This window comes from Palaemon carinicauda, chromosome 28, assembly GCF_036898095.1.
Source record: "Palaemon carinicauda isolate YSFRI2023 chromosome 28, ASM3689809v2, whole genome shotgun sequence".
NCBI classification, from domain to species: domain Eukaryota; kingdom Metazoa; phylum Arthropoda; class Malacostraca; order Decapoda; family Palaemonidae; genus Palaemon; species Palaemon carinicauda.
This window is the reverse complement of record NC_090752.1, coordinates 43,731,864-43,756,620: the sequence shown is the minus strand read 5'-3', so window position 1 is coordinate 43,756,620 and position 24,757 is coordinate 43,731,864. Positions and strand designations below refer to the sequence as shown.

At 43.0% G+C, this 24,757-nt stretch overlaps 1 protein-coding gene across 5 annotated transcripts in view; it reads left to right on the top strand.

The window, feature by feature from the left end:
• The window catches only part of LOC137621537 (uncharacterized), a 165,596-nt gene that overhangs the window by 133,397 nt on the left and 7,442 nt on the right, over positions 1 to 24,757 (top strand). For all 5 annotated transcript variants that reach the window (XM_068351908.1, XM_068351911.1, XM_068351912.1 and 2 more), the window contains 2 exons: positions 2,395 to 2,519; positions 12,292 to 12,410. In XM_068351908.1, coding sequence (XP_068208009.1) covers positions 2,395 to 2,519; positions 12,292 to 12,410 — 244 coding nt within the window. The remainder of the gene's footprint in view (positions 1 to 2,394; positions 2,520 to 12,291; positions 12,411 to 24,757) is intronic.

Here is a 24,757-nt window from a genome sequence, read left to right as displayed (position 1 = left end):
CCGCGCTTCGTCTGACTGCCTTCAGACTATCGAAAGACTCTCAAGAGCTCGAGGATTTTCGAAGGAGGCAGCCAGAGCAATCGCGAGGACTAGGAGATCCTCTACAATCAAGATCTACCAGTTGAAGTGGGAGGTATTTAGAGATTGGTGCAAGTCCTCATCTATTTCCTCCTCCAGTACCTCTGTAGCGCAGATTGCGGATTTTCTCCTGTATCTGAGAAACGGTCGCTTCCTCTCTGCTTCCACCATTGAAGGCTACAGAAGCATATTGGCTTCTGTTTTCAGGCATAGAGGCTTGGATCTTTCAAATAACAAAGATCTCCAAGACCTCCTTAAGTCTTTCGAGACCTCTAAGGAGCGTCGTATTTCAACTCCTGCTTGGAACTTAGACGTGGTCCTACAGTTCCTAATGTCAGACAGGTTTGAGCCTTTAAATTCAGCCTCCCTGAAGGATCTTACCCTCAAGACACTTTTTTTGGTGAGCTTGGCTTCGGCTAAAAGGGTCAGTGAGATCCATGCTTTTAGTAAGAACATCGGCTTCTCGACGAATAAAGCTATATGTTCTCTTCAACTTGGTTTTTTGGCCAAGAACGAACTTCCATCTCGTCCTTGGCCTAAATCTTTTGAAATACCTAGTCTTTCAGAGATCGTAGGTAATGAAGTTGAAAGAGTGCTGTGCCCCGTTAGAGCTCTTAAGTTTTACTTGTCTAGAACTAAACCAATACGAGGTTGTTCTGAGGCTTTATGGTGCTCCGTTAAGAAGCCCTCATTGCCCATGTCTAAGAATGCGTTATCTTACTTTGTTAGACTTTTAATCCGGGAGGCACATTCTCATTTAAGTGAGAAGGATCGTAGTTTGCTCAAGGTCAAGACTCACGAAGTGAGAGCAATAGCGACTTCGGTGGCATTTAAGCAAAATAGATCCCTTCGAAGTATTATGGACGCGACCTTTTGGAGGAGCAAGTCAGTGTTCGCTTCATTTTACTTAAAAGACGTCCAGACTCTTTATGAGGACTGCTACACACTGGGTCCATTCGTTGCAGCGAGTGCAGTAGTGGGTGAGGGTTCTACCACTACATTCCCTTAATCCCAATATCCTTTTAATCTTCTCTTGAAATGTTTTTAATCTTGTCTTGGGTTGTACGGAAGACTAGGAAGTCTTTCGCAATCTTTGGTCAAATGTTGTTTCTTGAGAGCGCCCAGATTAAGGGTTTTGATGAGGTCCTGTTATAGGGGTGTTCGCCCTGGATATAACAGCTCCTGGGAGTCTTTCAGCATCCTGAGAGGATGGCTGGGCTTCGTGAGGAAAGCGGACTAATGAGGCAGAGTAATCATCAGAGTCAGCTTCCTTACCAGGTACCTATACTTAAGTTTGTTTTTTATGAAATATTTGTCAAAAACTCTTGAGCATATACGCCTTTATTGTATTAATACTGGTCTCTACCCACCACCATGGGTGTGAATCAGCTATTTATATATTCACCGGCTAAGTTTAATATTTAAAAATGATATTTTCATTATAAAATAAATTTTTGAATATACTTACCCGGTGAATATATAATATTAAAGGCCCTCCCTTCCTCCCCGATAGAGACCCAGCGGACTGAGAAGAACTGGAGTGGTTGAGAAGTATATGCGGTATCTGGCCGATAGTCGGCGCTGGTGGGCACACCCGCAACCTTCATGGCGATCGCTCGCGAGTTTTTTGGAATCTGTCGGGCCGTCGGAGACGTCAGCTATTTATATATTCACCGGGTAAGTATATTCAAAAATTTATTTTATAATGAAAATATCATTTTAATCATTTGGTGGCTGTAGCTGCATTTCTTTTAATTTGGTTTTTGTACTTTCTTCATACATGACAACTCATCTTCAATTTTATTCATGTCTAAGTTTTCACTTCATTTTATAAAAAAATTCTTTGGGAAAGTTATTTGGGAGGGGGACCTAGTAATGCGTAGGACGATCAAATTAAACGACATTACTTTATTAAAGTAATAATGATGATAAATACTTGTGCATTCTTAGATCATATAAAAAGACATCAATAAGTCTTGTAGAATTATTTATTGACATTAAACGTTGCAAACTTGTCATAATCAGGCACAGCAGAAACTACAGCATGTTTTTATCACTTGAGTTAAAATGTGAAAACAAAAACAAAATTGGGTATGTAAAAGGAAATCTAGGTGAGCAGAGGGATTCAGATACCAAATGCAAGCCTTTTTAATAAAATAAGTGGCTTTTAAATAATCTCGGTTTGCTTGAGATTTAAATTTATCTAAATATTTTAATTTCACGAGAATAGTATTGAGATACAGTTTTTAATTTTGTTTTATTCTTTCATTAGTCATGTCATGACACCTGTTAATTTACTGTACATATTGTTTTCAGGTGTTCCATTTTCTAGTGTTGCATTAATTGGCGGAAGTACTTACAACAGCATTACAATCACAAGTCTCATTTCTCCTTTGGACAACTTGGTAAAGAGAATAAACAGTGAACATGAAATGGTTAAGGTAAGAATACACAGACTAGCTAATGATTTGAGGCTTTATGTATAGTAATATTATTTTTGTGGAAGCTCTCTATTATCACCATTTACCCCTAAAACTAAGAATTTTCCCATTTACTTTCCTTTCAATTGACTTATGGTTTTATTGGTAGTAGGTTGGCCAAGGCACTAGCTATCCAATGAGATGCCCTTCAATTTGTATGATTTGGTGTAGACTTAATAGTTCCTTCTTTACTTAACCAGATGCCTCTTTCACTCTCTGTCCTAAGAAAAATATGAAAATGCAACTCTTTTAGCTGATGTGTTAGACAGTAAACCAAGTACAGTAATGAGAACCTCGATCTTCCTCATTCCTGTTTTCCAGGGGCTAAATTAACTAGCTTAGATTTTTTGTCCTCCGAAATTTAAATTCTTTTGATGGACCTTGATGCTTAAGGAGGTATAGACCCAAGTGGTATTTTTCCTTTGTTTTTTTTATAAAGACTGCTGATTTCGTAGCTCCTAGGTTATTTGTAAGTTCACGCAAGTTTGCAAGAAGAGGTTCTTTTAGCACTGGGGAATCGGTAATGTTATCCCATGAAGGAAATGTGTTTATGGTAACTTAAGTGCAGCTGATTACCACCCAATTCCCATAACTCCCATATTATCTAAAGTTTTTTAACGTCTTTTGGCAGAATTTCGAAATAGGTGTACTGAAAGTAATCATCTGTTCTCTAGTTTGCAATTTGCTTTAGTAAAGGCATTGGAGTATGTGATGCCCTTCTTATAGTTTCTAGTGCTTAACAGAAAGCCCTTGATTGTGGTTAGAAAGTTTGTATGATTGGCCTCAATTTTAGTACTGCCTTTGACTGTGTTAACCATGAGGCCCTTTTTTTCAAACTCAAACAGTTGGGAGTAGGTGGGTGTTTTCTTAGCATCATTAAGGATTTTTTGAGTAATTGATTGCAAAGAGTGATGGACAACAGATTGAGTATAGAAATGTGATATTTGGTGTTCCCTTGGGTAGTGTTCATGGGCCATTACTTTGTATACTATATGCACATGTGGTTTGGCCTAGAAACAAGCTCATTGCTGATGCAGATGATGCTACTCTCTTTGCTTCAATTCCATCGCCTGAATGTAGATCTGAGGTTGGTAAATCCCTTAGTAGAGATCTAGCTTAAATTAGTGCATGGTGCAAATTATGGGGCATGAAGTTGAACCCAAACAAAACTCAAAGTATGATTGTAAGTATGGCAAAGACAGTGGCTCTTCAACATCCAGATCTCAGCATTGACAAGGTTTCTTAAACTTTACACAACTCCTTTGAAATTATAGGTGTAATTCTTTATATCAAATTTACTTTTGGGAAACACATTTGTGTCTTCCTTCTTCAATTGCACAAAACATTAGCTCATTGAGAAAGTCTTAGGATTTCCGGTTATCAGTCTATTAAGGAGAATTGTTTTAATTCTCTCATTGTGCCTAGTTTTGAATGTTGTTCTCCTGTCTGGTTTTCAGTTGTTGAATCTCATCTTAATTTCCTAGACAAGAACTTGCAGTCTAATAAATATTTTATTTCTGATCTAGATATTAATCTTTGGCATCTTCATTCAGTTAGTACTTTAGGCATGTTGCATGAGATTTTTCATAACTGACCATCCTTTGTATTCAGATGTTCCAAGACAGTACCATCCTGCTCATATTACTGTACTAGGTATGCAGTTAATTCTAATAGTCATGCCTTCTCCATCATGGGACTTAATACAGTACTCCACAGTATGCAAGAAGTTTTATTCCAGCTGTGACCAAATTGTGGAATGATCTTCCTAATCAGGTAGTTGAATCAGTGGAACTTCAAAAGTTCAAAGTTGCAGCGAATGTTTATATGATGAACCCCCTCTCCTGTATCTACATCCTGTGAGACATCGACAAAGTTCTCAAGATATTCTATATTAATTGTTCATTATTTCTCTTATAGTTTTATTTATTTCTTTATTTTCTTTTCTCACTGTGATATTTTTAAATATTTAACTTAGCCGGTGAATATATAGCTGCAACTCTGTTGCTCGACAGACAAAAAAACTGTACAAAAAACTCGCCAGCGATCGCTATACAGGTTGCGGGTGTGCCCATCAGCGCCAACTGTCGGCCAGATACCATACTCCATGTAAACAAAGACTCAATTTCTTCTCTGTCGACGTGTCGACAAGACGTACTTTTACTCGCTGTAGAACCTGGAGTTTTCTCAACATATTTGGTGAAGTACTTCATTTTGGTTTGAGCTTTCGCAGTGCAGGTGTTTTATCTTCATCTTAAATCTTGAACTCGTTTTGGATAGATTTAATTTTTGGTGACAAAGAGAGTATGGACTTTCTTTGACTTTTAAATGGCCGACCCTTCCCTTAGACGGAAGTGTGTTTAGGCTTTTAGTAATTATCTTATCACGTTATAAATTAATTATAGATTTTCCTCTATATATTTTATATCTCACCGCCTTTATTAGGCCTCTTCGATTAACTTTCCATTTATAATAAACATAAAAAATAAATTTTAATGTTTTGTTTATATGCGACCTTTCCTGAGAGTAGGCGGTCCTAACTTGGAAACCGAAGTTAATCAACGTTGAGCCCTTTCAATCGTAAATAGCTTTTAAAGAGCTAAGGATTTAAAACTTTTTAAATGAAATATTTTATGAAAGATTTTCTTTGAATAGTCTTCGTACTGTTTTCAAAGATGAACTAACGTTTAGTTTATTTATGCTACGCAGTTTGCGCTCTATCGTTACGATAGAGAGAGAGTGTATCACGGTTTCACTTTGCAGAAAGAGTAAATCGATTCTGACGTTTTGTTCATTCTTCTTTCAAAGCTTAAATGTTTTAAATTCTATTTTAAAGGAACTGTTTAATTGAAAAACCTTTCAGTTTTTTCCTTTGGTCAAATAACATGTTTTTTTGACGAAACGTAATTGGGCTCTTCTCTTAGGTGCGAAATCAAGAGAGAAAGAGAGAGAGAGATAGAGACGGAGGGAGAGAGAGGAGAGAAAACGTTCCGTTCAAGCGGGTAACGTTGTTCTCGAGTTACTCTCGTCCCTAGTCTCTGTACGGGGAGAAAGGATAAAACGTTTTTAGTTTTATTCTCGTCCCCAGGCAATGTACGGTGAGAGATTGAAAACGTAGTTTTGAATGAACTAGTGTTTATTCTCTTCCCCAACCACTGAATTTTTTTATCTTAAAAGATGTTTACTGTTTTTTTTGCTGGTATTAATGTGCTTGCATTATACGACTGATTTCGCATTTACTACCTTTTGATGAGGGTAGAATTGCGTGCTTCAGGTAGAAATCAGTAAAAGTTTCGATTTCAGTGAAATAAGTGCAATACAGAAAATCGTAGTGATAAAGTGATATTGCGCAAAGTGTTACAGTGTTGCGTCCGAGGGTTCGTCTGTTCGTGCCTGTCGTTCACCTAGTCCGGGACCTCTTGCAAGCTCCCAAGCCCAGGGGAGAAGTAATGTCGTACGACTTATGGGTTCGAGAGGCCTTGATCAGCGAACAGACGTTTCCCTCTATGGTATCGGGTATATCTTACCAAGATCTCCCCTACCATAAGGCGAGAGAGACAATTTTCTCCTCGTCATCCGAAGGCTTTTCGCATAAGAAACCTGAAACAAGGTTTCGAGGCCCTTAAGCGAAAGTCAGTCCTTTCAGGACAGGTCCAGCGTCCTGGTTGCAGCCATTAGGACAGCTCTGACCCTATGCAGTCATCGGAAAACTGCTCGCCGCCTAACAAAAGCGTAACACAGACTCCGAGAGTCTTTTTTGTTGGCAAAGTGTTGCGGTCACAGACGTTACCCTCGTCTCTTACCGCAACCATTTCCGTTGATCCTTAATGGGTTGTACGGCAAGACATGCAGAATATGCTTGCCTCCCTTATGGAAGACTATTCTGCCGATTAGTCCGTTAAGACTAGCCGTTTATCTCATCGATATCCTGGCTTTCAGCCAACCTAACGTTCCTTTGTGCATCCTGTTGACGTTGGCGTAGCTAAGTCACGTCAGTCAGGTTGTTTAGAACCACACTCGATGCGGTCTCGTGTGGATTTTCAGCCACATTTGGACGTTAGGCCACTTGCTGATGCTCCTGTTGACGTTCAGGACGTTCGCTAACAATCGGAGTTGACTTGTTTTGACGCTGTGCGTCAACCTCCGCATTCTAGAGTTGTTTTAACTGCTCAGTCTAGGCAGTCAAAGCAGTCTCGAGTGGACGCTGTGCGTCCTCACGCACCTGTTGTTGTTGACAGTTCAGTTGTTGACAGTTCACAGACTGTCAAGCAGTTACATGACGTTGCGTCCTGGTCCGCTACTAATGCACCAGTGCGTGTGGACTCTGCTTGTAAAGCATTGCCACCACGGTAGGTCTCTCTCTTGCTTGAGACTCAGCTATTATCGGACAAGGTTCCTTTAGATGAGGAAGTTGCTGTTCCCCCTCCTACTGATATTCCCTTGAGGACTCTGTCAGACAGAGAGGAGCCTAAAGCTGCTTAGCCCTCTATGGACTTTAATTAAATCATGCTGATAAGGATCTTTGTCCAGATCTTTTTGTAACTGCTGCTCCTCGTTCGCCTAAACGTCAGAGCTTACACTAGGCCTAGCTACTTCGAAGCCGTTGTTTATAAGCTAGTGCTCTCTCGCTCTCCTAGAGAGCTTTACGTTTGCTAGGCGACTGGTTTATCACCAGGAGGAGTTTGGGGGATACAGCCTTTGCTTTCCCTTCTTTTAAACTGGCTTATAGAGCGAGAGTCTGATATGTCACGAGAGAAGTTCTCTGCTTGGGAGTTCCTGCCTCTGCCCAGATAGACTTCTCAAATCTCGTAGACTCTCCCTGGCGCCTGGCCAGGAGACGCTCCAAGTTTTTTACAGGTCAACTTCACAGCGGTTTTCGAGCCTTTGAAGTTTTGCTGTACAATTATGTCATGCATAAACAAGGCTTTCAGGGATGGAAAGCGGTACCGCCTCAGTCGCTAACCCCGTCTGTTGCCGCACCTGCTCCCGTAGACCCTAAATGGGCTTTGCTGCAAGACATGCAGTCCAAGCTTGCGTCCTTGATAGAGGACTTTAATGCGGAGAAGGTTGCTGCTGAACCTTCTGGCCAACAACCTTCCAAGCGGTCGGTTGTGCGTCCTGTTGACGCTGAGGTAACCTTCTCGCGTCTACCAGTTGAGGTGGTTCCTCCACCGATGCGACCCAGTGTGGGTTGCCAGCCGCACGTTGACGTTAAGCGACGCTCGGAGATGGTTGTTGACGTTCAGGACGTTCAACAACCATCAGAGGTGACTTGTTTTGACGCGGTGCGTCAACCTCCGCAACCCGGTATGGTGTTGACTGCACAACCCAGACGGTCTAGACAGTCTCGGGTGGACGCTGTGCGTCCTCGCGCACCCATGGTTGTTGACAGTTCACAGACTGTGCAGCAGTTCCATGACGTTGCGTCCGGCTCCGTCACGCATGCACCAGTGCGACCGGACTCAGCGAGCCAGGCGTTGCCCACTCCGTTGCCGTTTCCTCATCAGTTTTCGGATGAGGAACTATCTGATGAGGACGTTGCTGAACAACAAGACGATCAGCCCCCAGAATAGATCAAGCCCTGCTATCCATCCAGAAGATGCTGAAGAAGGAACGCTGCTCAGTCAGGCTGTGGATGAGTCTGGTGGGGACGCTGTCATCCCTGGAACAGTTTGTATCACTAGGAAGACTACACCTCCGTCCTCTTCAATACCATCTGGCTTTTCACTGGAAAAAGGACAAGACGCTAGGAGCGGTCTCGATCCCGATTTCCGGAAAGATAAAGTCTTGTCTGACTTGGTGGAAGGACAATATCAACCTAAGAGAGGGTCTTCCCCTGGCTGTTCAGACTCCCCACCACGTTCCACGTTCTCTTCTCGGACGCATCGGACTTGGGCTGGGGCGCGACACTGGACGGTCGGGAATGTTCAGGTCTGTGGAACTCGAGTCAGAGGAGCATGCATATCAACTGCAAGGAGCTGTTGGCAGTTCATCTGGCCTTGAAAAGCTTCGAGTATCTCCTTCGAGGCAAAGTGGTGGAAGTACACTCGGACAACACCACGGCCTTGGCGTACATCTCCAAACAAGGAGGTACCCACTCACTGACGTTGTACGAGATTGCAAGGGACCTGCTCATCTGGTCAAAAGGTCAAGACATCTCCCTAGTAACGAGGTTCATCCAAGGCGACTTGAACGCCATAGCAGATTGTCTCAGTCGGAAAGGGCAAGTAATTCCAACCGAATGGACCCTCCACAAGGATGTGTGCAAGAGACTTTGGGCCACTTGGGGTCAACCAACCATAGATCTCTTTGCAACCTCGCTGACCAAGAGGCTTCCAATCTATTGCTCTCCAGTCCCGGACCCAGCAGCAATACATATAGATGCCTTCCTCCTAGATTGGTCACATCTGGATCTCTACGCATTCCCACCGTTCAAGATTGTCAACAAGGTACTGCAGAAGTTCACCTCTCACGAAGGGACAAGGTTGACGTTAGTTGCTCCCCTCTGGCCCGCGAGAGAATGGTTCACCGAGGTACTTCGATGGTTAGTAGACGTTCCCAGAAGTCTTCCTCTAAGGGTAGACCTTCTACGTCAGCCACACGTAAAGAAGGTACTCCAAAGCCTCCACGCTCTTCGTCTGACTGCCTTCATACTATCGAAAGACTCTCGAGAGCTAGAGGCTTTTCGAAGGAGGCAGCCAGTGCGATTGCTAGAGCAAGGAGAGCGTCTACCATTAGAGTCTACCAATCGAAGTGGGAAGTCTTCCGAGACTGGTGCAAGTCAGTTTCTGTATCCTCGACCAGTACCTCTGTAGCTCAAATAGCTGATTTTCTCTTATACCTGAGAAAAGGACGATCCCTTTCAGCTCCCACTATCAAGGGCTACAGAAGCATGCTGGCATCGGTCTTCCGGCATAGAGGCTTAGATTTTTCCAACATAAAGATCTGCAAGACCTCCTTAAGTCTTTTGAGACCACCAAGGAGCGTCGTTTGGCTACCCCTGGATGGAATTTAGACGTGGTACTAAGATTCCTCATGTCAGACAGGTTGGAGCCGTTACAATCAGCCTCCCTGAAAGATCTCACTCTTAAGACTCTTTTCCTGGTATGCTTAGCCTCGGCTAAAAGAGTCAGTGAGATTCATGCCTTCAGCAAGAACATCGGATTTTCGTCGGAAAAAGCCACTTGTTCGCTGCAACTTGGTTTCCTAGCCAAAAATGAGCTGCCTTCTCGGCCTTGGCCTAAATCTTTCGATATTCCCAGCTTATCGGAGATCGTAGGCAATGAACTAGAAAGAGTCTTATGCCCTGCTAGAGCTCTTAAGTTCTATTTAAAGCGTACTAAACCTTTACGAGGCCAATCTGAAGCTTTATGGTGTTCAGTTAAGAAACCATCCTTGCCTATGTCAAAGAATGATTGGTCATACTTTATCAGATTGTTAATACGAGAAGCTCATTCACATCTGAGTGAGGAAGACCGAACTTTGCTTAAGGTGAAGACGCACGAAGTTAGAGCTGTAGCAACTTCCGTGGCCTTTAAGCAAAATATATCTCTGCAAAGTATAATGGACGCAACCTATTGGAGAAGCAAGTCAGTGTTCGCGTCATTTTACTTGAAAGATGTCCAGTCTCTTTACGAGAACTGCTACACACTGGGACCATTCGTAGCAGCGAGTGCAGTAGTGGGTGAGGGCTCAACCACTACATTCCCTAATTCCATATCCTTTTAATCTGTCTCTTGAAATGTTGTTTTTTATGGGTTGTCCGGAAGGCTAAGAAGCCTTTCGCATCCTGGTTGATTTGGCGGGTGGTCAAAGTCATTTCTTGAGAGCGCCCAGATTAGGGGTTTGATGCGGTCCTGTTGTATGGGTTGCAGCCCTTGATACTTCAGCTCTTAGGGGTCTGTCAGCATCCTAAGAGGATCGCGAGGCTCCGTAAGGAAGACGTACTTATAAGGCAGAGTAATCGTCTAAGTCGACTTCCTTACCAGGTACCTATTTATTTTGTTTTTGTTATTTTGATAACTTCTAAAATGAAATAAAAACTCTTAGCTCATAAGATGTAAACATATTTAACTGGTCTCTACCCACCACCCTGGGTGTGAATCAGCTATATATTCACCGGCTAAGTTAAATATTTAAAAATTATATTTTAATTATAAAATAAATTTTTGAATATACTTACCCGGTGAATATATAAATTAAACGACCCTCCCTTCCTCCCCAATAGAGACGCAGTGGGATGAGAAGAAATTGAGTCTTTGTTTACATGGAGTTTGGTATCTGGCTGACAGTTGGCGCTGATGGGCACACCCGCAACCTGTATAGCGATCGCTGGCGAGTTTTTTGTACAGTTTTTTTGTCTGTCGAGCAACAGAGTTGCAGCTATATATTCACCGGGTAAGTATATTCAAAAATTTATTTTATAATTGAAATATGATTTTTCATTGTTGGAGCCCTTGGGCTTATAGCATCCTGCTCTTCCAATTAGGGTTGTAGCTTAGCTAGTAATTATAGTAATACTACCACTCTAGAATTAATGGGTCCTTTGAGTTGCCAAATATTACAACATTGTATCCCTATCTGGTTTTAGATAGTCGTGCTTTTGCTTACATACATACATACATATACCAAGGCACTTCCCCCAATTTTGGGGGGTAGCCGACATCAACAAATGAAACAAAACAAAAAAGGGGACCTCTACTCTCTACGTTCCTCCCAGCCTAACAAGGGACTCAACCGAGTTCAGCTGGTACTGCTAGGGTGCCACAGCTCACCCTCCCACATTATCCACTACAGATGAAGCTTCATAATGCTGAATCCCCTACTGCTGCTACCTCGGAACTGCGTCACAATCGCTCGTCATTCATTCCTATTTCTAGCACGCTCTCTTGCCTCTCTCACATCTATCCTCCTATCACCCAGAGCTTCCTTCACTCCATCCATCCACCCAAACCTTGGCCTTCCTCTTGTACTTCTCCCATCAAATCTTGCATTCATCACCTTCTTTAGCAGACAGCCATTTTCCTTTCTCTCAACATGGCCAAACCACCTCAACACATTCATATCCACTCTAGCTGCTAACTCATTTCTTACACCCGTTCTCAGTCTCACCACTTCGTTCCTAACCCTATCTACTCGAGATACACCAGCCATACTCCTTAGACACATCATCTCAAACACATTCAATTTCTGTCTCTCCATCACTTTCATTCCCCACAACTCCGATCCATACATCACAGTTGGTACAATCACTTTCTCATATAGAACTCTCTTTACATTCATGCCCAACCCTCTATTTTTTACTACTCCCTTAACTGCCCCCAACACTTTGCAACCTTCATTCACTCTCTGACGTACATCTGCTTCCACTCCACCATTTGCTGCAACAACAGACCCCAAGCACTTAAACTGATCCACCTCCTCAAGTAACTCTCCATTCAACATGACATTCAACCTTGCACCACCTTCAATTCTCGTACATCTCATAACCTTATTCTTACCCACATTAACTCTCAACTTCCTTCTCTCACACGCTCTTCCAAATTCTGTCACTAATCGTCCAAGCTTCTCTTCTGTGTCTGCAACCAGTACAGTATCATCCACAAACAACAACTGATTTACCTCTCATTCATGGTCATTCTCTGAGCTATTTAGTCTAGGGTTTAAAAAGCAGTAATTTTTAAACTCATCGCCATTTATAGGGCAATATTTTATGGCATTATTTTTGTGTTTCCAGGTCTATGGTGTGAGTGATATGTACTGTTTTTATCCAGAAAAATGTCACCCATTAGCATTTTCAGCCGTGACTTTACAAATAGTTAATTCGCATCATGTGGATCTTGGTCTATATACAAGGTAAGATTTTTTTTTAGGGCAATATAAAAGTATTTTGAGTTACATCTTATTTCTTGAATTTTCATCTACAATATTATTACTGATACTTTTTGTTTAGCTTAAGTTTGATTGATTAGCTGTAAAAAGCAAAGACACTAATTGTTTTAACATAATATGCAGATTTTCTGTTCTTAACCCCTACACTACGAGGCTGCGGATCCACTACTCAAGCTATGTATGAGATTTTTCACCATCGGATATACTTGCCCACCCACATACTCTATAATAACCTACATTTCCATGTTTATTTGTTTTACAGCAGTCACTGCTGATTACAAAATAAATTTTATAACTTTGCTCTATTTTTCATTATATTTCGCTCTAAACAACCAAAGTATTTTTTCCATTCATTTTTAGGGGATTATTATTATTATTATTATTATTATTATTATTATTACAGTAATTACTAAGCTACAACCCTAGTTTGAAAAGCAGAAATGCTATAAACCCAGGGGCTCCGACAGGGAGAATAGCCCAGTGAGGAAAGGAAACATGGAAAAATAAAGGGATTTTGACGTAGGAAAAATCTATTTCTGGGCGAGGGACCTGTGCCGCCCAGTGAATAAGCTCCTATTAGCACTTATTCTTAGGTAATTTACTGCTAAATATACCAGAGAAAAAATGTAAAGGAGTGCTAGGTTAACTAGCTCGCTCACCTATTGGTGTCGGTATGGAATTGGGCGTATAATCCAGAGGTCCCGCACTATTTAGATTCATCCACGACAAAGACCCCAATAGAGGAGAGCCGTTCAACCTCACTCGGCACCACCAACTCTGCATCCGCTCAGAACCCAACTCCTTAGCACCCAAAGTTTGGGGACTCCAAGGGAGAGGAGCTGGGAGGGTTCACTGGGCGGCACAGGTCCCTCGCCCAGAAATAGATTTTTCCTACGTCAAAATCCCTTTTCTGGGCTTGAACCTGTGCCGGCCAGTGAATATATACAAGAGAAATGTCACCAAACTTGAAAAATAAAGGAAACATAAACATAAGGGAAACACAAGTTACTTTAATCAGAGATGAGTGCCAAAAACAGCTATAAGGGTACCTTAAAAAGAACATAAATCCACTTGGTAGAACAATTGACAAAAAAGGTAAGGTATAATAATGCCGTGAGTGATGATATATACAGATACTCAGGAGTCAAAAATTTACAAATATAGTAATAGTAATCAGGTGCGAAACCAACGAATACAAATAGGGTATAAATGAGGCAGGTAAGGGGGAGAGATAAAATGACAAGGAATTAACATGTGAGTTACCTGGGGGTAACTACGCTCCCTGCAGCTACTGTAGGAAATTTAAGGGCTTCCAAATGTTTAAGATAGTGTTTCTTGAACACTGACGGTGACTTCCACCCTGTATACCTAGAAAGATCCGTAAAATTCATGTGGTGAAAAAAGTTCACCGAAGTAGCAACCGCTCTGATATCATGTGCAAGAGGAAAAGAGTCAGGGCTAGCTTGTTTAATAAAATACAAAATTTGTTGCCTGATCCCTTTAATGGTAATGGTACCGCCTTGTTCTCTAACGAATAGAGGCCCGGAGGAGTTAGAGGAGGTCCGGGATAAATAAGACTTAAGAGTAGTAACGGGGCACAGAGACGGATCTTGCGTGAGGGGAACAATTTTCCAGGAGGACCATCTGTTCTGAGGGTCTTCGTTCTTAGCTAAAAAGAATTTGTTAGGTGAAAGAAGGACCTCTCCCGAAGGAAGGAACTCAATATGACCCGGGTCTCTTGACAAAGCTGCCAGTTCAGAAATTCTTGCCCCGGAAGCCAAACTCACAAGGAAAAGTGTTTTCCTGAGAAGGGGAATATAATCACAAGAACTGTTAATGGTATCAGAAGCCAATTTGAGCACATCATTAAGGAACCAGGTAACCGGGGTAGGACGAGTAACCGGTTTCAGTCTGGCACAGGCTTTCGGAATTGAAGCTAACAAAGAGTCGGTTAAGTCTATGTTAAAACCCACTAGGAAGATCTTTTTCAAAGCAGATTTAATAGTGGTGATAGTATTGGCTGCCAGACCTGATTCTAATAAAGTTCTAAAGAAAGTGACTGTAAGGTTCAAGTTCATACAGTGTACGTCTGAGTCTATCAGAAATTTAGCCAACTTTTTAACCGCAGAATCATATTGGCGGATGGTGGAATCCCGTTTATCTGATTCTAGGAACAGGGTGTTTTGAGGATCGATATTGGCACCATGCATGGCCGCAAACTTCATGAAGTCCATAAAGTTAGGGTGCTCTGAATGTTTGAGAAAGCGTACACAACGCGTGTTTGTACTATCTGAGACAGAACCGGATTGGGTATCGGGTGAGGATGTAGTCTCAACTCTCGTAGGAGAGGGTACCAATTGCTCTTGGGCCAGTTGGGTGCGACCAAGGCTACTCGTCCCTTGAAGGATCTCAGTTTGTCTAGGACTTTCAGTAAAAGATTCACCGGGGGAAAGAGATAAATCCTTTCCCAGATGTCCCAATTCTGTGACATGGCATCTGTGGCGTAGGCCTGAGGGTCTAGATTGGGAGCCACATATACTCTCAATTTGTGGTTGGACTCCGTGGCGAAGAGGTCCACTTGGAGACCCGGAACCCGAGAGAGAATCCACCGGAATGACTTTAGATCGAGTGACCATTCCGATTCTAGAGGGGAGGTCCGGGACAAGGCGTCTGCAACTACGTTCAGGACTCCCGCCAGGTGGACAGCTGAAAGATGCCAACGGTTCGAGGCTGCTAGGGAGAATATGGCTACTAGAACATGGTTCAGAGGCCCTGATTTTGATCCGCCTCTGTTGAGGCAGCGGACCACCACTTCGCTGTCGAGAACCAGACGAAGGTGTTGTCTCTTGGATGGAGCGAGACGTTTCAGGGTTAGAAGAACTGCCATGGCCTCCAGCACATTGATGTGAAATTGGCGGAATAAGGGAGACCAAAGGCCTTGAACTTTCCTGAGCTGAGAATAGCCTCCCCAACCTGATAGGGATGCGTCCGTGTGAATGATTAACTTCGGAGGCAGAAATCGAAGGGGAACTGACTTTGACAGATTGTTGGCCCTTGTCCAAGGTAGAAGTCTTTCCCGGAGAATGGGAGGAAGGCGGACTTTCCTGTCCCGGAGCTTCCGGTTCGCCCTCGAACGCCAGACACGATTGATATCTTTCAATTTTGCTTTCAGAAGTAGATCCGTCACTGAAGCAAATTGAAGGGACCCTAGGATCCTCTCTTGGAGTCGTCTGGAACTTACTTTGTCTTTGAGGAAGCGTTTGGTGTTCATTGCAATCTTTAACCTCTTGGGTTTGGGAAGACACAGAGTGTGAGATATAAGATCCCATTGCAGGCCGAGCCATTGGAACTTTGATTTCGGAAGAAGACGGGACTTCTTGAAGTTGATCTGGAAGCCTAGAGATTGAAGGTATTGGATGACTTTGTGAGTGGCTTTTAGGCAATTTTGGGAGGTGTCTGACCAAATGAGCCAGTCGTCCAGGTAGGCTACTACTTGAATCCCTTGATTTCTGAGTTCCTGAACAGCAACTTCTGCTAACTTTGTGAAGATCCTTGGGGCGATGTTGAGCCCGAAAGGCATTACCTTGAAGGAGTAATTCTTGTTTCCTAGGCGGAAGCCTAGATACGGACGGAAGTGTCTCGCTATCGGAACGTGATAATAGGCGTCTGTAAGATCGATAGAGGTGGTGACGGCCCCACGGGGAAGTAAGGTCCGCACCTGCGAGACGGTAAGCATTCGAAACTTGTCGCATTGAATGGACAAGTTGAGAAGGGATAGGTCTAGAATCACTCTTCTCTTGTCCGAATCCTTCTTCGGGACACTGAACAGCCGACCCTGAAACTTCAGGTGTTTCGTTTCTTGTATGGCGTTCTTTTGTAACAGGTCCTGGACAAATTCGACTAGGTCCGGAGTGGAATGCTGATGAAATCTGTTCGGTGGAGGAGGTCCTTGAATCCAACTCCACCCCAGTCCCTTGGAGATGATACTGAAAGCCCAGGGACTGAACCTCCATTTGTCGCGGAAGGCATAAAGCCTCCCCCCTACCCGCTGCACCTCAGTATTGGCTTGAGGAGTTGCCTCCACGTCCGCCTCGGAAGTTCTTTCCCTTGCGAAAGAATCTACCTCTACCTCTGTTCTGGTATGAACCACGGTGGTAGCCTCTACCTCTGTTATAACCCTGGGAAGAGCCTTGAGCCTCATAAGATTGGTTAAAGGCTGGAGAGGTGGTGGAGGCACCGGGAAGCTGGCTCTTAGGGAGCAGAACGGTGACGTAGTCGTCCGAGGAAGGAGCCTGAGAGGTGGAAGGCTGTGCAGGAACAGCAGGAGATGGAGGGAGAGGCTGCCGGAAAACGGGCGAGCTACTATGCTGTTGCCGGAACTGAGTGGAGGTATACGGGCGGAGCTTCTTCCTACCCCGGGCTTGGTAACTTGCGGGATCATATTTCCGCTTAGGAGTCAAACCCCAACGGGCTTTAAGGCTCTGATTAACTCTAGTAGCCTCTGTCAAGACTTCCTCCACAAGATCCTCAGGGAAAAGATTTGGACCCCAACAAGAGGACCGGATAAGTTTATTCGGCTCGTGCCTAATAGTCGCCTCAGCCAGGACGTGTTTGCGGCACCTACGTTTAGCAAGAGCAAAGTCATATAAGTCAAAATATAACGACTGCAAAGTAGCCTTATTGAGAGACTTAAAGATACTCTCAGTATCATAAGTTAAGGCTATCGACTCTGTAGAAGTGGCCAAGTTCAAAGTTCGACCAACACGTAGGCGGGAATCATACTCCTGTTTAATAAGGGATTCCGGGAGACGGGGAAGCCGTTCACTAAAAATTACTGACGCACAGTCCGCTGTTAGCTTGCCAGAAGTAAAGGTGGTATGGACATTGTCCCAACACTCATTTTCTGAAGGAAGAAGGAGGGAGATCGGATCTACCTCTCGGATGGGAGGCAAGGGCTTCTCCTCCAGAGCGTATTGAAAAGCAAGCTCTGCAATCTTAGTGACGCATGGAGTCACGGTATCCTTGTCCATTAGGAACATTGTGAAAGAACTTTTATGAGGCGTCAACATGGTATTGGTGCAACCTATATCATTTAGAAACCTAGCCCAAACAGATTGGGCTTGTTCCTTTGGGAAAATGACGGTCTCTTTGGGGACCTTATCCAGCCGAACCAGAGCTTCCTCGGTAAGCCTGGCATAACCATGAAATGGAAATGCGAGACCAGGAGGAAAGAATTCAAAATCCTCTAGTGGACGAGTACCAAGACCTTCCAACGTCAACATCCCGTCTGAGAATGGGGAATGAAGAGCCATGCGCCAAGGGTTATTCTTGGTAAACGGCGGAAGCTTAGAGGCATCCGGGATGAGAGAGCTTTGAACTCACTCCGGAGCACCATGCTCTAATGCCCCAAGTCTCTGACCAATGTTAGAGAACATCGTGTCCATCTTGGCCTGCATTTTGGACACAATCTTAGATTGCATCTCCGACACAATGCGAAGCATGGCTGATTCGGAAAGGCCCGGGTTAGGAGCAGAAGTGGCGGATTGTACTCCCGGGTCGTGAGACTTAGAGGAGGAGCCGGAAGCCTTAGATGACGGGTTTGTATTTGATTTAGAACTATGGGAAGCCTTGTGGGGCTTACGAGCTTTTGGCAAGGTTCTAGATTTAGACTTATCTTTGGGGGGAACCGGGTGTGATCGGTGAGACGAATCGCGGTCCCCAGAAAAACCATGGAAAGAAGAGAGATCAGATGAAGAAGAAAGAGCGGGGCTGAGGATAGGAATCTCAGCGCCGGTAACACCTGCCTCACTTACCACCCTACCTGCATCCGGATCATCCAACAACATAGGTTCCACATCCAAGTTCAAGGAGGCAACATTGTCTTCCAGATCTCCGGGGGCATCCAACGGATCTTGTTCCTGGTCGATGAATCCCGAAATAGTGGCATCAATGTCGGCAATGATGGGTGCCGCAACATGCCTAGCCACAGCGGCTGAAGACTTGGCATTAGGGTAGATCATAGCACAGTAGTCTTCAGAGAGGACGTAAGGCTGCTTTGATTTCACGTTTCGGGCAAATCCCCCAACCCACACTTTCAGTGTGGCCCGAGCCGCAGTCTTCTGCTCCGGGGATGCCTGAAATAATAGTGGGAATTACAGAAAGGAAGATTCCCGGAGGTCCTTCAAGACCATAGAAATCTTACTAAATAGTGTATGTATACCAAATAAAGGTAAAATAATTAGAAAGACAACATAGCCAACGGGACTCACCGAATCAGATCCAAGGGTGGTGATGAGGTCAAAACAGACCATACAATTATCAGGGTGCCAGACTACGATGTCTTCCAGCTGAACTCCGCAGAGGGCGTGAGACCTACATATAGTATGGCCACAAGGCTGGTGAAGAACAGCCGCACAGGCCGTCGTCTGACAATGCACCATCTATAAAAAGAATAGTATATGAGAAACTGTAATTCTCTTAAGTAGGGGCGTGTCCGGAGGACTCGGGACTAAACATAAGTCTAACTTAAGACTAGAGCTTAACTGTAATACTCTTAAGTAGGGGCGGGTCCGGAGGACCCGGGCCTAAACATAAGTCTACCTTAAGATTAGAGTATAACTATCCATTCCGGTCGAGCCGGGATCATAAAGAAGGATGCAACAAAGAATTAACACACATGGTGTCTGATTTCCCGGAGCGAGGTTAAGCCCCGGACCGGGATATAAAAGTACATCCATAAACTAATACATATAGGAACTCCGGGATAGTGATCTGTCATATATAATCATAGTAACTGTTATAAATTAAGAGGGGGGCGGAACCGTAGATAAGAACCACCAACAGAACCCGGAGGGTTTCGTATAACATAATAAAAGTGTGATAGGTGAATATAAAATAGGGTGCACCGGGATCCTACTCTGTTGACCGGTGGCCAACCAGTCTAGACAGAGACGAAACCGCCGGGACACCCGGAGAGAGGACAAAGTCCATAAACACTGAACTACCCCCTCTGAAAGAAGGGAAGGCAACGGTCCCCTAGGGGAGGGGGGAGAGAAGCCTAGCCACCAACCTAGCGAGAGGGGGAGCTTGGGGGAGGATCACGTGATACGGAGCAGCAGGGCTACCAACTGACGATCCCCAAACACTACCAAAACAGATCATACGGAGTAATAAGCACAAATATTCATTATAAAAGTAATAGCGTTGGAAAATATATAAATATACACATAAAAAATTAGGGCAAGGCATGCGAAATAATGAATAAATCCCGAAGGACAACAACCTGATGGCTTATATAATAAAAATTGCCGCCCAGTAACGAAGGTCGGCAAGCCATCTACGATACGTAATCTGATATCGGCCCTAAATATGAACCACAAGGGTTCTAAACGCTAAATAATGAATATCCACAATAAAACATATAAAAATTTAAACTAATAATAAAAATAATACACTTAGTAACACCGCGAGTGAAACTAAAAGCTCTCAAAACAGGAGTACCAACCTTAAGCGGAATCGAGCAAGACCGAGATGATCGAAGAGAATAAACTCTTATAACTTAAATATTAAACGATCTAGATTGCTCAAAACACAGCAAAACATAGCTTGGTACTTAACTTAGACGGTGTCTCCTGGGAAACCGATGTAGAAGCCATAATCCAAGAAAAATAAGGCAAAAACACGAGAGCACAAACTAGCGGGTTACCACACAGGCGTGCTAAAAAGGAGTTGAGTTCTGAGCGGATGCAGAGTTGGTGGTGCCGAGTGAGGTTGAACGGCTCTCCTCTATTGGGGTCTTTGTCGTGGATGAATCTAAATAGTGCGGGACCTCTGGATTATACGCCCAATTCCATACCGACACCAATAGGTGAGCGAGCTAGTTAACCTAGCACTCCTTTACATTTTTTCTCTGGTATATTTAGCAGTAAATTACCTAAGAATAAGTGCTAATAGGAGCTTATTCACTGGCCGGCACAGGTTCAAGCCCAGAAAAAAATATTTTAGGAACAGTAACAACATTAAAATAAATATTTCCCATATGAACTATAAAAACTTTAACAAAACAAGAGGAAGAAAAATAAGATTGAGTTATAGAATAACTTTTCAGGAATTTGTGTTATATAATTTTCTCTAAAGTAATGGTAAAACACTGATTTTGTGTAAAAAAAAAAAACTATTCATTGAAGTGACTGTTATTCCGTAATAATTCCACAATAAATAGGCATCGAAAGATATAAAACTACTCGTCAGTAGTAATGGACTTTACATTGTACAGAAATGTAATGAAAATATCTATTTGTTTCCTTTGCCATAAGAAGTATTCTCTAATAGCCGTTGACAGATATAGAACAACTCGCCAGTAATAATGAACTTTACCTTATAAATAAATGTAATGAAAATATCCATTTGCTTCCTTTGACATGCAAAGTATAATGTATAGTTTATAAGGTATACAATAAACAAAAAACTGATGACAAAGAAGTATATTTCTGGCTCCGAGAGAGACGTACAGTAATATAGATTTAGTTCATTTGTCATAAGGTTTGTTCGTTTGTCTGTCATTCCACCTTGCGTGTGACTGTCACTATGAACTGGATCATTCCTGTTTTTGGTATTTCATGGGCTTGGAAATATAGACTGTACATGTAAGAACATGACGAATACTGGCTAGAATGGCAGCATAAAAAAATAATTACAGCTGGCTAACTTTTACTTGTGAAAACAATGAACAATATTAATATGAAATATATAAGACATGAAGATGATAATATTTTGTAGAAATGATACTTGAGATAAAAGGAATATAATAAGAAAAAACAAATCTTGTCATGTGTCAACAACTTGCATTATTGGTAAAACATTTTGTTGCATTTTGTTTACATTATTTGTGGGACTTTGGGAGTCAGAGGCGGAGAATTGGAGAACACTACTTAGTAAGTCTGTGATGATACCAACATAGAAATACACTAAAATATACATTACATAATCGTAAATAACGAATACACTAAAATATACATTACATAATCGTAAATAACGACTAGAATTGCAAATATTTTGGTTGTTGGTGTGGTGAGATGAGATGATTCCTACGTCTCTAAGCTGGGGGTGTCGGGGTGGTTTGAGTAATGCCTCGGGTAGGGAATGTCACTATTGGCTCAAAAGAGTGTGATGTGATTTTATTATAAAAACAATAAAATAGCTCTGACACAATCGAAAATAAAGGCTAGAATCCCAAAGACTTTGTTGATTGAGGGAAGAAAGAAGGGGAGGAGCTAATATTCAGGAGAGGAGGAGATTTTTTAGTGAAATTTCCCTAGTTTGAACTGTGTGATATATACGACCATATGCTATACTCTTTTGTAGCAGATACATTTATACACGTAATTTTCAATATTTAACTTAGCCGGTGATTATATAGCTGCAACTCTGTTGCCCGACAGACAACTCTACGGTAAAAACTCGCCAGCGATCGCTACACAGGTTGCGGGTGTGCCCAACAGCGCCATCTGTCGTCCAGATACCCAGTACTCAATGTAAACAAAGACTCAATTTTCTCTCTGTCGAGCTATCGACAAGACGTACTTTTAAATGGCCGACCCTTCCCTTAGACGGAAGTGTGTTTAGGCTTTTAGTAATTATATCACGTTATAGATTTTCCTCTATATATTTTATATCTCTCCGCCTTTATTAGGCCTCTTCGATTAACTTTCCATTTATTATAAACATATAAAAATAATTTTAATGTTTTGTTTATATAGACCTTTCCTGAGAGTAGGCAGTCCTAACTTGGAAACCGAAGTTAATCAACGTTGAGCCCTTTATATCGTAAATAGCTTTTAAAGAGCTAAGGATTTAAAACTTTTTAAATGAAATATTTTATGAAAGAATTTCTTTGAATAGTCTTCGTACCTTTTTCAAAGATGAATTAACGTTTAGTTTATTTATGCTACGCAGTTGTTGACGTTCAGGACGTTCAACATGCGCTCTATCGTTACGATAGAGAGAGAGCGTATCACGGTTTCACTTTGCAGTAAGAGTAAATCGATTCTGACGTTTTGTTCATTCTTTCTTAGCTGAAATGTTTTAAATTCTATTTTAAAGGAACTTTTTATTTGAAAAACCTTTCAGTTTTTTCCTTTAGTCAAATAACATGTTTTTTTGACGAAATATAATTGGGCTCTTCTCTCAGGTGCGAAATCAAGAGAGAAAGAGAGAGAGAGAGATAGAGACGGAGGGAGAGAGAGGAGAGAAAACGTTCCGTTCAAGCGGGTAACGTTGTTCTCGAGTTACTCTCCTCCCTAGTCGCTGTACGGGGAGGAAGGATAAAACGTTTTAGTTTTTTATTCTCGTCCCCAGGCTATGTGCGGTGAGAGATTGAAAACGTAGTTTTTTGAACTAGTGTTTAGTCTCTTTCCCAGCCACTGATTTTTTTATCTTAAAATAAGTTTTCTGTTTTTTGCTGGTATTAATGAGCTTGCATTATACGACTGATTTCGCAATTACTACCTTTTAATGAAGGGTAGAATTGCGTGTTTCAGGTAGAAATCAGTAAAAGTTTCGATTTCAGTGAAATAAGTGCAAAACAGAAAATCTAAGTGATAAAGTGATATGCGCAAAGTGTTACAGTGTTGCGTCCGAGGGTTCGTCTGTTCGTGCCTGTCGTTCACCTAGTCCGGGACCTCTTACATGCTCCCAAGCCCAGGGGAGAAGTAATGTCAAACGACTTATGGGTTCGAGAGGCCTTGACCAACGAACAGACGTTTTCCCTCTATGGTATCGGGTGTATCTTACCAAGATCTCCCCTACCATAAGACGAGAGAGACGTTGTTTCTCCTCGTCATCCGAAGGCTTTTCGCATAAGAAACCTGTCACAAGGTTTCGAAGCCCTTAAGCGAAAGTCAGTCCTTTCAGGACAGGTCCAGCGTCCTGGTTACAACCATTAGGACAGCTCTGACCCTATGCAGTCATCGGATAACTGCTCGCCGCCTAACAAAAGCGTAACACAGACTCCGAGAGTCTTTTTTTGTAGGCAAAGTGTTGCGGTCACAGACGTTACCCTCGTCTCTTACCACAACCATTTCCGTTGATCCTTAATGGGTTGTATGGCAAGACATGCAGTATATGCTTGCCTCCCTTATGGAAGACTATTCTGCCGATTAGTCCGTTGAGTCTAGCCGTTTATCTCATCGATATCCTGGCTTTCAGCCAACCTAACGTTCCTTTGTGCTTACTGTTGACGTTGGCGTAGCTTAGTCACGTCAGTCAGATTGTTTAGAACCACACTCGATGCGGTCTCGTGTGGTTTTTCAGCCGCATTTGGACGTTAGGCCACTTGCTGATGCTCCTGTTGACGTTCAAGACGTTCACTAACAATCGGAGTTGACTTGTTTTGACGCTGTGCGTCAACCTCCGCATTCTAGAGTTGTTTTGACTGCTTAGTCTAGGCAGTCAAAGCAGTCTCGAGTGGACGCTGTGCGTCCTCACGCACCTGTTGTGGTTGACAGTTCAGTTGTTGACTGTTCACAGACTGTCAAGCAGTTACATGACGTTGCGTTCTGGTCCGCTACTAATGCACCAGTGAGTGTGGACTCTGCTTGTAAAGCATTGCCACCACGGTAGGTCTCTCCCTTGCTTGAGACTCAGCTTTTATCGGACAAGGTTCCTGTAGATGAGGAAGTTGCTGTTCCCCCTACTACTGATATTCCCTTGAGGACTCTGTCAGATGGAGAGGAGCCTAAAGCTGCTTAGCCTCCTATGGACTTTAATTAAATCATGATGATTTTTTTAAGGATCTTCGTCCGGATCTTTTTGTAACTGCTGCTCCTCGTTCGCCTAAACGTCAGAGCTTACACTAGGCCTAGCTACTTCGAAGCCGTTGTTTTTAAGCTAGTGCTCTCTCGCTCTCCTAGAGAGCTTTACGTTGGCTAGGCGACTGGTTTTTCACCAGGAGGAGTTTGGGGGATACAGCCTTTGCTTTCCCTTCTTTTAAACTGGTTTATAGAGCGAGAGTCTGATATGACACGAGAGAAGTTCTCGCCTTGGGAGTTCATGCCTCTGCCCAGATAGACTTCTCAATTCTCGTAGACTCTCCCTGGCGCCTGGCCAGGAGACGCTCCAAGTTGTTTACAGGTCAACTTCACAGCTGTTTTCGAGCCTTTGAAGTTTTGCTGTACAATTATGTCACGCATAACAAGGCTTTCAGGGATGGTAAACGGTACCGCCTCAGTCGCTAACCCCGTCTGTTGCCACACCTGCTCCCGTAGACCCTAAATAGGCTTTGCTGCAAGACATGCAGTCCAAGCTTGCGTCCT